General features: G+C 37.5%; 1 protein-coding gene across 5 annotated transcripts in view; it reads right to left on the bottom strand.

Annotated features, from left to right (window-relative positions):
• SCAPER (S-phase cyclin A associated protein in the ER) overlaps positions 1-16447 on the bottom strand; it is a 440234-nt gene that overhangs the window by 122403 nt on the left and 301384 nt on the right. For all 5 annotated transcript variants that reach the window (XM_058542151.1, XM_058542150.1, XM_058542152.1 and 2 more), the window contains one exon: positions 3440-3563. In XM_058542151.1, the coding sequence (XP_058398134.1) occupies positions 3440-3563 (124 nt within the window). The remainder of the gene's footprint in view (positions 1-3439; positions 3564-16447) is intronic.

The raw sequence follows: 16447 nt of genomic DNA, 5'->3' as shown, positions 1-16447 counted from the left end.
CCTTAACTGTGGGCTTCTAGAGTGAAGGAAATGTGTTCAATCCACCTCTGTAACCCTGGCATCTGTAGAGTGCTTTGCGCATAATTGAAATGAAATACAAGAAATGCTAAAACAAACTCTAAGTAGCTTGACTGGAAAAAAAAATCTTCTTATCCATCTCAGTTTGCTAAAGAACCAGAAAGGCTGAAATGCCTCACAATCAGGTGTCTTATAAATGCCATCAGGTCTCATTTAATTAGCTTCTTTTATGCTTCTTTCTAATCCTTCTGGAAAATGTCTTGATGACTACTTTCTATCCTTCACTTAAAGGGTACTAATAAGTTAGTGGTCCGTATTTCAGTTACTGTGTATCAAAACCAGTTAGCAAGAAAAATGGAAATGCACTCAAGTGATTTCCAGAAATGTAAAGATCACCATCACTAGCCACCACCACCCTCCACCTCCCCAAATTAGGAAACACACCCTCCTCTCCCAAATGTCACAAACTCAGTCACAGCAGTATTAGAACTGACAGCTAGAGAATAAAGAGCCTAAAAGGAACTGTAAAAACCAGGAAGTGCCACGTATAAGGACAGGTGGGATAAAACGTGTTTGGCAAACAAATGTCCCAGGATCCCAGTTCTAAACTGAGCAAAATAAACACAGAATATGATGAAATCCATTGGTTGGGAGATTAAAAGCTTTTCTGAATGTCAAGAAACCTTGAGGTCACAAGCAAGGAAATATTATTCAAAGGAAACTGGGGCTTTCAAAGAAAAGGGAGAGGATCAAACTACTTACAAACTCCTGGCACATGGTAGGCCCTTAATAAATGATAGCTATTATGAGGAACTGAGGTCTAGCTCAAATGTCCCTCCTTTGTGATGTCCCAGGCAGAGCTACTGAACTCCTTCCTCTCCTGTATGCTCCTCTCCACCATACTCTATACAGGCTGCCATCTCACCATTTACTATATGCAGTCTATATATCTGTTCCTACTCCTAAGCAGGGATTTCCTGGAAGGTTGGGATCATATCCTATGCTTCTCCAGAACTGGAAATAGCAGGCGCTTAATTATTAAGTGAGAGAATAAAATAAACTACCTCATATGATCTCTCTCAATAAGAACAGGTTTTGACCAGAAAAGAATGAAGTGCTAGGATGTAAGATCCTGTCTGTAAGTCTTCTTGCTCATCTTCCACATCTCAAATGCCATTCTCTTTCGTTACTTTCTGTTAAAAGTACATTAATGTCTCTTCCTCCATTGTCAATACAAAATACATTTCACAGAGTAAATTCTTTCAGGTGATGCAGGGGGAGAGCATGGGGTTTGGTTTTTTATTTTTCATTTCTTATTTTGAAATAATTTAAAACTAACAGATATGTTGCAAAAATAGTAGAGTTTCCTTCACCTACTATCCCCTACTGTTAACATCTTACAAAACCCTAGTATAATTATGGAAAGCAGGAAATTTACATTAAGCCAATAAAATTGACTACTCTACAGACCTTATTTGAATTTCCCAATTTTCCTACTAATGTCCTTTTTCTGGTCTAGGATCCCACACTTCATTTAATTGTCAGATCTCGTAAGTCTCCTCCAATCTATGACAGTTCCCCAATCTTTCTTTGTCTTTCATGACATTGACACTTTCGAAAAGTATCAGCCAGTTATTATGTAGAATGTCCCTCAATTTCAGTTTGACAGACCTAGGTTTGACTCTTGTCTCTGTGACTCACTATCTAAGTAGTCTTATGCAAGCCAACTCATCTTGGACTCAAGTTTCCTCATCTGTAAAATGGGATAATAATAGTGACTTTATGTTTTAAAAATTAAATGAGGCAATATATATTAAAGTGCCTGGAATACAAGGCCATACAACAAATGCTAAGTCTTTTCTCCTTGTCCTCGCCTTTCAACTATTTCTGATAGAATTTTTTGCTAAAATGTCCTACCAATATTTTAATCCCTTCTTTTATAGATAAAAACAAATTTAGCCCTCAAGTGATGACTCAGTATCATCACTATAAAGAGCCATTGTTGTAACTGTGTAACAACAGTTCTATGTGTGTGTCTTTGCTGTCCCCTCTCATTGTCAGTACACCTGCCTGCAAGGGCTTCATCATTCCCTTTCTGATTTTCAGCTTGAGACACATGGGGATCCATTTAGTCACTCAAATATTCATCAACGACATACTGAATCTACTGTCAGGCCCTGTGTTAGGATCTTGGAAAGAGTGATAAGTTACCTTCTGTCCTTGTTGATTTTATGGCTAGTAGGGAAAATGAACAAGTAAATAGCTAATTACAATTCAACGTGATTAATTCTATGAAAGACGTAATGCCTAGAGCACCTAAGAAGAATACCTAGGGCTGGCCCCGTGGTTTAGCGGTTAAGTGCACGCGCTCCGCTGCTGGCGGCCCGGGGTCGGATCCCGGGCGCGCACCAACGCACCGCTTCTCCGGCCATGCTGAGGCCGTGTCCCACATACAGCAACTAGAAGGATGTGCAGCTAAGACATACAACTATCTACTGGGGCTTTGGGGGAAAATAAATAAATAAAATTATTAAAAAAAAAAAAAGAATACCTAACCTGGACTTGGGGAAAGAGTCAGGTTGGGGAAGGTTTTGTGAAGAAGGTGCCAGTATGTCTCAGTTAAGGTCTACAGAATGTGTAGAAATTAACCAGATGGAGGAGGAAAGAGAGCAAAAGGCATGCAGTTTAGGAAGAGCTATTACAACTATGTGCTGAGTAAAAGTAAATCGGTTCTGAAAAATAAATCTCCTATGTTGTAAACTTGCAGCTTGAGAACGATTTTGTGCCAATACCTCAGGGGCTCAGAAACTTCACCAGGAAACTTCTGGCCCCAGGCCTGTGTTCTGGAGATTGCAGTTGACAGACCTAAACCTTTAGATATTATACTGAGCTTACCTCTTTCAACATCTGTGAACTAAAGTAAAATTTAAGGCTACAATTGGCTGCTTGTTCCTATTTCAGAAATACAACACGTTTGTCCCTTTCTGACAGAGGAGTTTCTTGCTTAAAAAAAAAAAATCAATGGCCATCAAAAAGTCCTTTTTAAACTAACCCTTTTAACTGAGCTGGCAAGAGAGGTTCTGAGGCTTTCCCAGCTTTCTTCCCTTCTACAGCACTCATTCCTGTGGCTTCAGAGGTTTGGCTTTGAGTCCAGCTGATTCCAAAGCCTCAGTCTAACCACATAAATTTGTGATCTTGGCAAGTGTTACAAGTATATTATCCATTAAACATTGGAACTTAGGAGAATCCAATATGAGATTTTCAAATTAAGAGATTTCTTTGCCAGTCTCTATTTTACTCCTCTACTCATCTTTACTCTTTTTCATCTGCAGAGTAAATAAGCTAAATTCTTTAGTTTTCTCCACAGAGAATATGTTTCAATACTTAACTGCTTCTAACTCAAAGCAATAATGTTACATACCGTCAACTGGTGTATCAGGAGGTCCATTAAAAAGGTAATCTTGTTACTAAACAGAACATCAGTGCAGTTTTCTGAACAGTTATTGCAGGTGAGGTTGTAAACATTGATTGCATTGCAGAGAGACCTAACAGAAGGAGAAAAATACCATTTATAAAACCTGAGCAGCTTTTCTCTAAACAATTTAAAATACATAAAATGAATAGTACAAAAGCAAGAGGCATGGGATGGAAGACACTCAAAAAATCAAGCTAAAACTATTAGGTGCAAGGACCATCAGCTAGACATAAAAGCTTATAATTTTTATCCAAAGCCCAGTTTTCATTAGTACCTAATACTAGCCTCTTATTAATTTCTTAGCTCCAGCAGCAGACAGTGGAAACATATTTACCAGTCTATCTGATAATATCTTAATAACCTAAGATTAGATATTACCCAGGAACTTTGAGATCTAGAATTCTTTGAATAAACCCAGAAAAAAGGGTCTGTCAAAGCTTCCATTGCCAGATCTTCTGGTCCAAGATAAGGGCAGGTGACGGAAGAAGGGAGCACACATGAGGAGGAACTAGAGGCTTTCCCTGTGAGACAAGAACTGCAGAGGAGGACCTAGAGAGTACAACAGTCAAAGGTCAAACTGGTCAAAGAAATGTTTTTCTCTTAGGGATTAAAAAAATTATATGCCATTGTTCAAAGAAACTTTTGGAGCAACAAACTCAGTGGGCACTCTTCTGGGTGCTCTGAAGACTGTTTTAAAACCTGCATTGCCTGAGTGTTCAATGTTGATTCTAGCCTGAATAAATCTCCTGCTTAAGTCCCATGTACAAATGTTTTGATTTAGTCCCGTCCACTCAGTCCTCTAGGACAATAATTCTTAAAGTGTAACCCATGGATGAGTAGCATCAACATCAACTGGGAATGTTTTAGAAATGCAAATTCTCAGGCTCCACCCTAGACCTACTAAATAGAAACTCTGGGGCTGAAATCCAGCAATTTGTGTTTTAACAAATTCTGCAGGTAATTCTGATGTACCTTCAAGTCAGAGAGCCACTGCTCTAGAATAGAGGCTCTACAGTTTGACTGAGCATTGAAATCACTTGTAGATCTTTAAAAATATATACTTGCCTGAGTTCCTCTCCTAGAGATGCTAGCTGGGGGATGGGTGAGCTCCAGACATCTGTGTGTTTCAAAAGCTCTATGTGCAATTCTGGTGTGCGCCCAGAGTTGAGAAGCACAGGTCTAAGAACCACCATGTGAATTTATTCACTCAAAAAATGTCTAAGTGCCAATGGATTTTCCAGGCACTGTGCTAGTTGGACAAGACTTCATGGAGGCTCTCTGCCCTCATGGAGCTGATGCTGTCCTGGGAGAAATGGTGAAGAGAGCCCCTGTTGTATTTGTAATCATCTGTTTGTCTGATATAGTTGTACCTTGCTTCACACAATTGACAGTTCTGAAAACTGGGCATAATAGAGTATATTGGTTAAGAGTAGAGACACTGGAATAAGATATATCTAGGTTAGAATCCCAGTTCTGTCATTTGAGATTTTAGTAACTTACTCATTTAACATCTTAGCATCCATTTTCTCACCTATAAAACTGGGATAATAATACCTAAGCTTCACATGGTCATAATGAGAATCAAATGAGATAATAGATGTAAAATACCTAGGGCAGTGCCTGGCACATGGTTAAGTACTTAATAAATGATAGCCTTTATTAGGGTTATTAATGTTATTATTCTTGTTATGAATAAGGCACAAACGAAATGTTAATAAACTAAACCGAATTAAAGCATGCTATAGAAGCTATTATTCCCAGGTTAATAAAGCACAGTGCTTGCCAAATTTTTCCATGGTATACTGGCATGAACGATGAAAGGACTCTAAGTTGAAGGAAGCAGGGAGGAGGCTCAGCTCCATCTGGCCTCACTCAATCCCTGAGGACTGTACAGAAAAACCTTGGCCCACAGGTAACCCATTTATGACACATTGGCTGCAGGCTCTACTAAGCAAATCCTTCATAAATGCAAATCAGCACCATTTCACTTATTAGATAACACATATTTTGCAAAACAGTGCTTTTCTTTTTAATTTAATGAATAATATGTATTTATGATTATAAAAATAATTGTAAAAAATCTGGGAAAGTGAAGCACAAAGAAATAGTAAAAAACTATCAAGAGATAATTTGATACTTGTACTTCCAGTCTTTTTTCTATTATTATAAATAGATATTTATTTAACAAATACACAATGAATATTTCTCCATGACATTTAATCTTCTGTAACACTGGTCTTCAATTTTTTTTCTTGTGAGGAAGATCGGCCCTTGTGAGGTAACATCTGTGCCCATCTTCCTCTATTTAGTATATCTGAGACGCCGCCACAGCACAGCTTGATGGGTGGTGTGTAGGTCCGTGCCCGGGATCCAAACCTATGAACCCTGGGCTGCTGAAGCGGAGCATGCGAACTTAACTCTTATGCCACTGGGCCGGCCCGCAGGTCTTTAATTTTTTAAAAAAGTAGCAGAATGCTGTCTTACTCAGAAGCCTAAAAGCTTACAAAATCTTACTCAGAAGGCTAAACCACAGGACAGATAAAATCAGAGCTGCTCTGACTCTGATTTTAGTGGGGGACCCAGGGCCCTACTCTCTTCCCTCCTCTCAAAGAGCTTTGAGGGTTCCTCAGAGGCCTGGGAGTGTGTTCCTTTGGAGTACAGTAAAAACTACTGAGCTTTGATTTAAATTTAAATAATTTAATAAAAATAATTTAAATTTAAAATTATATTAAAATTTAATTTGGTAACTTTTTGAATAGGAATGATGACCATAGTACAATATACACAAAAAAGGGTATATGGTGAAAAACATCTCCCTCTTATTTATGTCCATCAGCCACTCAATTTCCCACCTTAGAAATCACCATGGTTACTAGTTTACATATCCTTCCAGAGATAGTCGATGCATATGCAAGAGTTTTTTCTGCCTACACAAATAGTATCATACAAGATTTGGAGGCTGAATGAATCAAGTCCATCTTCCTGTGTCTCTTGGCTATTGCTGCTATTAAGCAAGGTTTGGAAATGTCAGGCTTTCCTGCAGCAGCATTCCAGGTTCTATTTTCCAGCTTCTGGGTGTCCAGAACCAGTGGGATAACCTGTGCTACTTGATTTGATTTCATAATCTCTGATTTGCAGCTTTAGGTACCCATTCTGTGGTTTCCCAGGTGTGAGAGAGAGTTGTGTGTGGCATTAGCTTATTTTCTTCCTTACTTATGTTGGCCTCAGAGGGAGCAGCACCCCCAGTGGATATGTTTGGTATTGTTTTGGAGTCAATCCAGGTCTAGAACCTCTTCCAACAATTTTGTAAGCATCTACTGTCTTATTCTAAATTCCTTTTCTGATTAAAATACTTAAATTGAGAAATATGGCACCATTTTAAAAGGCTGAACAGTGTCATCCCATGAATATAAAATTTTACTTCAACCAATCCCTTACTATTGTGTCTAATTTTCAGTGTTATAAATAATGCTGTTTTAACAGAGTTCTTAGTTACAAGACATAGAAAGCAAGCTCTGGTTAGTTTAAACAGAAAGGAAATTAACTGATAAGTTATTGGGTATATCACAGGACTCATAAAACACAGGTGTACAAGTTACACTGCCAGGACCAATACCCAAATCACACACCACCAAAGTGATCTGCTGAAAAAACCACTGGGTGCCATATGCCACAGCTTGAACTCACGCTGTGACTTTGCACACTAGATGCACCTGCCTCCAATCATCAAAAGAATAGAGTCTGGGATGTCCTTACTTCTTTACTTCATTATCTTCAGAGTAAAAGTCTGGAATGGGTATGCTGGGTTGTGAAGCCTAAGTCACAAGCCTATATCCTAGACACAATGAAGACTGGGAAGCAAATATCTGGCATTCTCAGCTTCTATAGTGGGAGGACCACTTTCTATGCTTGGGAACTCTGCAAACATAGGATGTGCTCAACAGCACAACCCATGTTCACACCAGCTGTACTGAACAAATCATTCTGCTTCCCTAAGACAAGTGTCTAGTAATGATAATTTGGGTCAAAGGACGTGAACATTTTTAAGATTTTTGATAGATACTGCCAAATCCAAATTGCCCTCCAGAAGAAAACATTTTAAACCTATTTATACTCCCATAAAAAGAGTTTCTCTATGCTTTTACCAACACTGGATAATCTCATTTTAAAAAATCTTTACCAGTTAGACAGTTAAAAATGGTATTTTTCAAGGTTGCATTTCTCTTATTACTAGTGTCACTAAAGAGTTTTTCATGCACTTATTAGCCATGTGCATTTTTTTTTCTTTTTCTGTGAGGAAGATCAGCCCTGAGCTAACATCCATGCCAATCCTCTTCTTTTGCTGAGGAAGACCGCTTCTTAGCTAACATCTATTGCCAATCCTCTTCCTTTTTTTCCCCAAAGCCCCAGTAGATAGTTGTATGCATAGCTGCACATCCTACTAGTTGCTGTATGTGGGATGCCGCCTCAGCATGGCCAGAGAAGCGGTGCGTCAGTGCGCGCCCTGGATCCGAACCCGGGCTGCCAGTAGCGGAGCGCACGCACTTAACCTCTAAGACACGTGGCTGGCCCCAGCCATGTGCATTTTTATATTTTCTTGAATTATCACTGTGAACCTTTTAGCCATTTTTCTATTGGGCAAGGTTGTCTTCTTCTTATTGATTTATAAGACTCTTTACCGATAATAAAGATGTTAACCTTTGATCACTGTATGCTGCAAATAAACTTTCCAGTTTGTTGCTTATCTAAATTTCTTTTATTTTTTTGTCATAAAGAATGTTTTCACTTTTATTTGATAAAATCTGTCTAACTTTTCCTTTGGTACATCTGGATTTTGCATCAGACTTAGAAGAACCTTCTCACTTCAAGATTATAAAAATATTCTTTTAAATTTCCTTCTGATATTTTCATAGATTTTACATTTAAATCCATGATACAAAATTGATTGTGGGATAAGGTATAAGGTAGGGGTTTATTTTTTTCAAAATAAAGTGGTCACTTATCTTTTTGTTAATTATTCGTGTCCTCTACTTAAAATTTTTTTTGGAGGTTTTCATCTTTTGCTTAATGATTTATAAGGATCCTCTCATTATAAACATAACAAAGGGCTAATATACATTGTTAATATTTTTTCCAGTTTACCTATTGCCTTTCATTTTGCTTATGTTATTTTTAAGATATTTTTTATGTACTGAAACTAAACAATTTTATGAGTATAACAATTTTTTCTTTATGGTTTTATTTTTCTCTTCCCTTCCTCTTATCCTTTAAAAAGTTCTTCTTCACGGGCCGGCCCCGTGGCACAAGCGGTTAAGTGTGCACGCTCCGCTGCGGCAGCCCGGGGTTCGCCGGTTTGGATCCCAGGCACGCACCGACGCACCGCTTGTCAAGCCATGCTGTGGCGGCGTCCCATATAAAGTAGAGGAAGATGGGCACGGATGTTAGCCCAGGGCCAGTCTTCTTCAGCAAAAAAAGAGGAGGATTGGCATTGGATGTTAGCTCAGGGCTGGTCCTCTTCACACACACACAAAAAAAGTTCTTTTTCACTACGAGATGAGGTAATTATACATTTTTATCTAGCCATTTGATTTTTTTTTCCTTGAATTATCACTGGGTGTGGTAATTTTATGGTTTTATAATTCACTATCAAATCATTTAGAATTTATTTTGGTGTATGGTGTGAGGCAGAAGCCTAAATTTATTTCCCTCCCAAAGAGGTTACTGAATAATCCACTTTTTCTCTACTGGTTTGAAATGCCACCTTTATCATAACTATATAAAGGATATATTCCCTGGTTTCCTAGTCTAATTGATAATTTTGTCAAGCATTGTGCCAATATCACATTTTGTGTATTGTAGCTGTATAGTAGGATTAATACATAAAATTGTAGATCTCTAAAGGCTTAAAAAAGAGGAGGGTACTACATTTAGAATGATGTGTGGAACCTTACAGCTTTATAATTGTATCCTGTTTTCCTTTTGATTTTGATCTATAATTTTTATAGCCTTGATTTTTAATTTCTATTTTTCTTTTTTATTCAATAAAATCTCTACAACTTGTCTAAAATCTTTTGTCAATTATCATAAGGCATAATTAAACATACATATAAAAAAGCAAACAACACATAGGATTTTGTCCTAATGTTCTCTGTGCCTTACATTACAGAAAATGCATTACTGGTAAAGCATGGAATGTGCATCCATATTATCTTATGCTCACAAAACTCTCCTAAGAAACTTCCACAAAGAAACTACTTTCTGATGAGAAAAAAAGGAGGGGGACCAAAAATCTCAGGGTCAGGAAAAACTTGTCCACTCCGTAAAACTTGTTTGAAAGACAACCTCTATTTGAAGAGCACCTGTCTTAGAAAGATCACTTCTTTGAACCCAGCCTGGGTGGTCTGCCCAAGGAGCTTTCTCTGTAATTTAAAACTCAAACGACTGGAAGTACTTTTTAACATCAAACAGAAAGCCCCAGATTTTAAAAGTTTCTTCTAAGAAGACGAAAATCTTACTGTCCCTTCTGTCAAAAGTACACTGTGGCTGGGTTGAGATAAAGGCTTTCTGCCTCAAATAATCATGACTACAAAAGTTGATCTTGTGTCAGTGTCTTCTCACTGAAAATGTTTCCTCTGAAAAACACAGGACAGAAATGGCATCACAAAACTGAGTATTCTGGCAATAAGTACAGGAACATATTTACACACAAAAAGGATAGTAACAGAATGCAAGTGTAGTACACCTCAGATAGTAAGATCATTACCTAAGAAATTATGAAATAGTTAAATAGAAAAGCCCTAGGTGGTTGCAGCCTAAGAGGACTTGATAATATAACTTAGGAAGTATATAGTTTATACCCTTGCAGTCTGCAGTGGTTAAGACTTTTCAGAAAGCACTGTTCACCAAAATCCACTGTCTTACACCAGTGTCAAGAGGGCAGACAACTCATTTTAAAACAACTACCACTGGCATTTTAAAACCAGAGTCCCAATACATACTATAATTTACCAAATGCTTAATGGCTTGCATTAAGCATTTAATAAATGGTATATAGTTTATATACATGGGGGAGAGTGTACAGCTTTCAGTTCCTGCAGAATAAAATTCTGTAACAAGGAGGCACAGCAAGTATCATAGTCACGTTATTCATACAGCTGCAAAGAGAAATTTGGAATTTTCATTAATTACTCTTTCAGCTCTCACATAAGAAAGGGATTGGCCTGATGTGGGTAAGTGTAGAAAAGGGACAGATTCCCACAAAATACAGAGGATGGTTAGCAAATGACATAGAATTAGTTTGAGGAAAGATTATCCAGACTGAACCAGAACACACAGACCTGGAGTAATATCAGTTCTTTAGGGAAGGGAGAAATCAATGTTATAACTAGAATCGCAATACATATCATAAATTATTAAGTACATTTGGTTTGCATTAAGCATTTAATAAATGGTATATAGTTCACACACATTGTCATTCTCAAATTATGTCCAAGCGAAAAGAACTTCTTTAGATATTATGAAAAATAATGATCTGAAACTAGGGAGATCTAACTGCAGTTAGAATTCTAATGCCCTAACTGAAGCCACCAAATGAGTGGCTCCCTCACAGAATGGGGCCTGTAATCTAGGCCTGGCTCTGCAGGTGGCCCACCTAAAAGCTGCATATGCCAATTCTAGAGGCTGAAAACTGAGACTCATGTCAAACCACTGAAAACTCTATTCTATATTACATAACTACTCTAAGTTACTTCTAGGTAAGGTCCTTGCCTGATTTATCCTTTTTGGAGCCCTCAGAGTGTGCAGCACAGAGTTGGCTGAGCACAGAGACATCTAAGGAAGGGACAACTGTCTTCCTTGTTTCAAGCAGAATATACAAGAATGTACAACTGTGGAATACATTAACACATTAATTAATCACATTTTCCACTATTCTCCTTTTTAACACTCATTAGAATGAACAGAGGTAGGAACCCTGCCCCTACTTAAAATATCTTATGAATTTACATTGATATTTCAGATTCAAATTCAGGACTAAGGGATTTTTTTCCTTTAAACTCGTCTATATAGGAGACGAGGAAAGGAGAGAGGAGCTCTCTCTCCTTTCTTTGACACCGAGAATCCTGGTCTTCCAGGGCTCCAAGAATGACAGAATTAGAATATCTATAATTTCTCATTTGCTTTATGCTATATTACACCACATAACAGTTTCAGGATAACAAAATTAACAGTACCACCACTAATTATGATTACTAAAAACAGTTAAAAATATTTTGGCATATGCCATACCCATTCATCACTTCCAATGAGGTCGTACAAGCTATACTGTCAGAACATATACTCATTTCATACTATACTCTCCCTCTTAATCTTCTTTAGTTTTAGTGCTATAATTATATATTTAATGCTCACTACCAGTCCATATGTAAATGTATCTGCAGTCATTTGTTTGTCTCAAGCTTGTTCTCTACTAGATTCCTTAGGAGGGTCTTGTGGGAACAATATTCCCTGAGTTCTTGTATGTTGATAAGTGTCTGTGCCTTTTATAAGGGAAAGTCAATTTTGCTGGATATAAAGTTCTTGGCTTATATCTTCTTTGCTAGAGTATATTAAAAATGTTACTCCATTTTCTTCTGAAATAAAGCATTGCTATTGAAAAGTTGGATGATAAATTAATTTTCCCTCCCTTATAAATCATGCGCTCTTTCTGCTCTTTCAATATGTAATTTTTAAAATTGAAGCACAATTTATACATAGTTAACATTCACCCTTTTTAGTGTACAGCGTTTTGACAAATGTGGTGAAACCACCACCACAAGAAAGATAATAGAACCCTCACCTCCCAAAACTCCCCTGGGCAGCTCCTTTCTAGTCAGCTCCTCTCCCAACCCCTGTCATTCATATATCTGTTTTCTATTTCTATAGTTTTGCCTTTTTCAGAATGTCATATAAATGGAATCATTCCATATGTAGCCTTTTGAGTCTGGCTTCTTTCACTTAGCACAACGCAACAGAGATTCATTCATGTTGTTGCATGCATTAGTAGTCTGCTCCTTTTTATTTCTGAGTAGTATTTCATTGCATGGATATTTTCTATGCTTATGGATTGCTTATTCATTCACCAGTTGAAAAATATCTGGGTTGTTTCCAGTTTGGGGTGATTATGAACAAAGCTGCTATAAACATTCATTTACAGGTTTTTGTGAGAACATATTTTTTTTTTTTTTGTGAGGAGATCAGCCCTGAGCTAACATCCGCCAATCCTCCTCTTTTTTTTGCTGAGGAAGATGGCCCTGGGCTAACATCGGTGCCTATCTTCCTCCACTTTATATGGGACGCTGCCACAGCATGGCTTACCAAGCAGTACTTCGGTGCGCGCCCGGGATCCGAACCAGCGAACCCCGGGCCGCCGCAGCGGAGCGCGCGCACCTAACCGCTTGCGCCACCGGGCCGGCCCCGAGAACATATTTTTTTATTTCCCGGGGGTAACAATCTAGGAGTGGGATTGCTGGGCCATATAGTAAGCATATGTTTAAATGTTACAAGAAATTTACACATTGTTTTCCAAAGTGGCTATATCATTTTGCATTTCCACTGCTAGTGTAAGAGAACTACAATTGCTCTGTATGCTTATTACCACACAAAGGGCACAATATGCTCACCACGAGACAAAAGCCAATTGTCAAGAGGCAAGATGGTGGAAAATAAAGGGCAGTTTATTACAGCTTGCTAGCAAGGGGGAAGATGGCTGACTAATGTCTCAAAGAACCATCTTAAGGGGAGCACAAAATCTTACAGCAGTTATATAGGCTGGTGGATTATAGGGGAGGAGGTTAGGAATGTTGACTCTCGGGTGTTACAGACTGGGAGTGCCACACCAGATCTTTCAGTTTTTATTAATGATGGCTATCAGCATAGACTCTCTGTTTGGGGGGTCATCACATTCCTAAGGAACTCAAAAGTACAAAGTCATCATCTTATCGCAGCTGGGAGGTGTGTGCACAAGCAGGGGTCATAAAATCTACAGAGCAGTTAGATCTCCTGGAGGGTGCATATCCAGCTGGGTTAGTTTGTCAGGGGTCATTCAAAGTTACAATAGGGTTTCTTTTCTACAATGGCTTCCCTCACGTCAACCTTGTCTTGAGCTGGTATCATGCTCAACAGCACTTGGTAGCATGAGTGCTGTTTCTTTTTTAGGAAGATTGGCCCTGTGCTAACATCTATTGCCAATCTTTCTCTTTTTTTTTTCCTTTTTTTCTCCCCAAAGCCCCAGTACATAGTTGTGTATCAGAAGGTTGTAGAGTTGTAGCTCTTCTATGTGGGATGCCGCCTCAGCACGGCTTGACGAGCGGTGAGTAGGTCCATGCCCAGGATCCGAACCAGCCAAGCCCAGGCCACCAAAGTGGAATGCGTGAACTTAACTGCTATGCCACTGGGCCAGCCCCCTGAGTTCTGTTTTTAAAGCAATTTTAATAGGTAATGACGAAGTATCTTATTGTGGTTTTAATTTGTACTTCCTAATGATGTTGAGCATCTTTTCATATACCGATTTACCATCTGTATATCTTCTTTGGCGAAGTATCTACTCAAATCTTTTGCACATTTATTAACTTTCATTCCGCAATGTATCTAAAGCACCTAAAACACTTTCTGGTCCATAGCATGAACTCAAAAATATACACCGACCAACACAATAAATGAATATAATACTCTTTTCCTCACCCAAAAGAGGTAAGGAAATCACACTACCCAGCTCAGAAAACATGTGGCAAGTTTATGATCTTTAAAATTTTAAAACAGGTAAAATCCACTCTCATTTACAAACACAAAGGATAGCAACAGATCTATCTCTTAGCTCATCTCTACAGAAAGTGTAAAGATTCTAGTGTACATTATTGAACCAGTGAATTTCAAATTATAAAACAACATGGAGTGTTTATAGACTGTTGACAGAGAGTGTTAACTGATTACGTTTATACAGTTAGTTATGGTGGCAATGGAAAAAATTTTCCAATGGAGTCTCATTTTAATAAAGTTCATTGGATCTAATGTACCAAATATCTTAGATATATAGTACTGATAAGAATAAAATATATTCAACAAAAGTAGAGAAAAACAGTATTTGATATGGAAAATGTATTTGCAAGAAGTCCTGTATGTGGTCTTGCATATATGGACATCTTTAAGTGTTATTATTTTATTGATAAAATTACAAGATATTAAATTAGTACAACTAGATAAAAAAAGTCTTGATTAATAAGAAAAATGTCTTCTCAGCAAGAAATTTGGAGACATGATACAGAAAATTTAACAACGAAGTGATTATTCTTTTTGACATTTTTGTGACCAAAGAGAAGGTGGACTTGTGACAGAATTTGGGAGGTTTTTTTTGCAGTGGATAATTGCACATCTGGATCAGTGCAAGCTGTGGATGAAGAAGAAAATTTCTCCCACTGGCACTGTGATGAGTAGGGTAAACCCACACTGCCTTCCCTGCCTTCAGCTCCATCCTTTCTGATGCCAGAACACTTAGGGTGGTCAGGGATGGTGGGGAAGCCAACATCCAGGAACAGCAAATCTCAGCTCAAGGCAGGGGTCTTTAAGAGATGCTAATTATGCTGCCTGACCAAACAATCTACACTGTGGGGATGCAAATTATATGCATCCCATACTTCAATTTGCATCAAAACTCAATGTAACAATCACAAGCAATTATTACATTGCATATCATATTCTACAATGTAACATTTTAATAACACCAAAATTAATTTTTAAATTAAACAATTTTCTTAATTATAATGATGCCTCAGAGCAAGGAGTAAGAAATCTTCAACTAGATGTGTTATTTCAAGGGTTTTTGTTTAACTGGTGAATTTGGTACAATTAGAAGAGGCAATTTAATTATTCCACAGACATATTATAATTTTAGATGGCAAACCATATACATTTTAAGCACCAACCTAATTAAACTTTCTGCATTTCCTAAAATTAATCTCCCACTGAGGTGTTATGTTTCAAAGATTACAATAATCATTTAAAAATGTAGAGTGAGCATCAAATTAAAACATTAATTTTAAACTCTAGTGCAATAATTCATTTAAAAATGTAGAGTGAGCATCAAATTAAAACATTTATTTTAAACTCTAGTGCTAAACTTTATAACAAGACAGTTATGATTAGCAAGTTTTTAGATATGTTCTTAAGTAGGATCTGGTTATGTAATTTTAAATTCACAATTAAATATGTTGGCTGTGGAGAAGACCCCAGGTGGTTTGCAGTGTTAAACACCAGATTAAAGTCGACACAACTAATTTCTTTACTTTAATCTTATTAGTGGTATAACAGCTGTCAACTGTAACCATCTCTGTGCAGCCTTTTGAGACATAAACAAAATGCCTCAATATGTCAAATGGAGAAGAGTATTTATCAACCACTATAGCTAATTAGCTTGCAAAACAATTTTTTACTTTTATTGTCTTGGGGAAAGTTATTCACTTTTAATAAACCTTGATCTAAAAATAGATATTTAGAATTATATTAAAATAATCCTGCCTAGAAATAAGGAATTGTTTATTAATGATGGACTGTATTCTAAATTTTACCCACACTGGCAAATACCATTTTATTAACATTTATTGAGGGCCTACAACGTAGGAGACACACGAGGCAGCACAAGGTTTCCAACTCCCTAATATCTACATCTGTTACTGATGGGAAGTAAATCTTATGATAAATTTACTTCATATTAGCCACCTGATTTAAGTTCTGAAAAGGAGGTTTAAGTTAACACGGAAACATTGTATTTCTTTTTTAGACTTCACTGCTAGATCTTCCCTGAACATTTTGTCTCATGTATACAAATAGTTACAAGTGGTTTTGGCTCATCTTGCCCAATATCTGTTAGATCAGTTCCTCTTATGCCTCTTTGGCCTCTAGCCTGTTAGGTGGGAAAAATGA

The sequence above is a fragment of the Diceros bicornis genome, chromosome 5 (assembly GCF_020826845.1).
Source record: "Diceros bicornis minor isolate mBicDic1 chromosome 5, mDicBic1.mat.cur, whole genome shotgun sequence".
NCBI classification, from domain to species: domain Eukaryota; kingdom Metazoa; phylum Chordata; class Mammalia; order Perissodactyla; family Rhinocerotidae; genus Diceros; species Diceros bicornis.
This window is presented reverse-complemented; position numbering and strand designations above follow the sequence as displayed.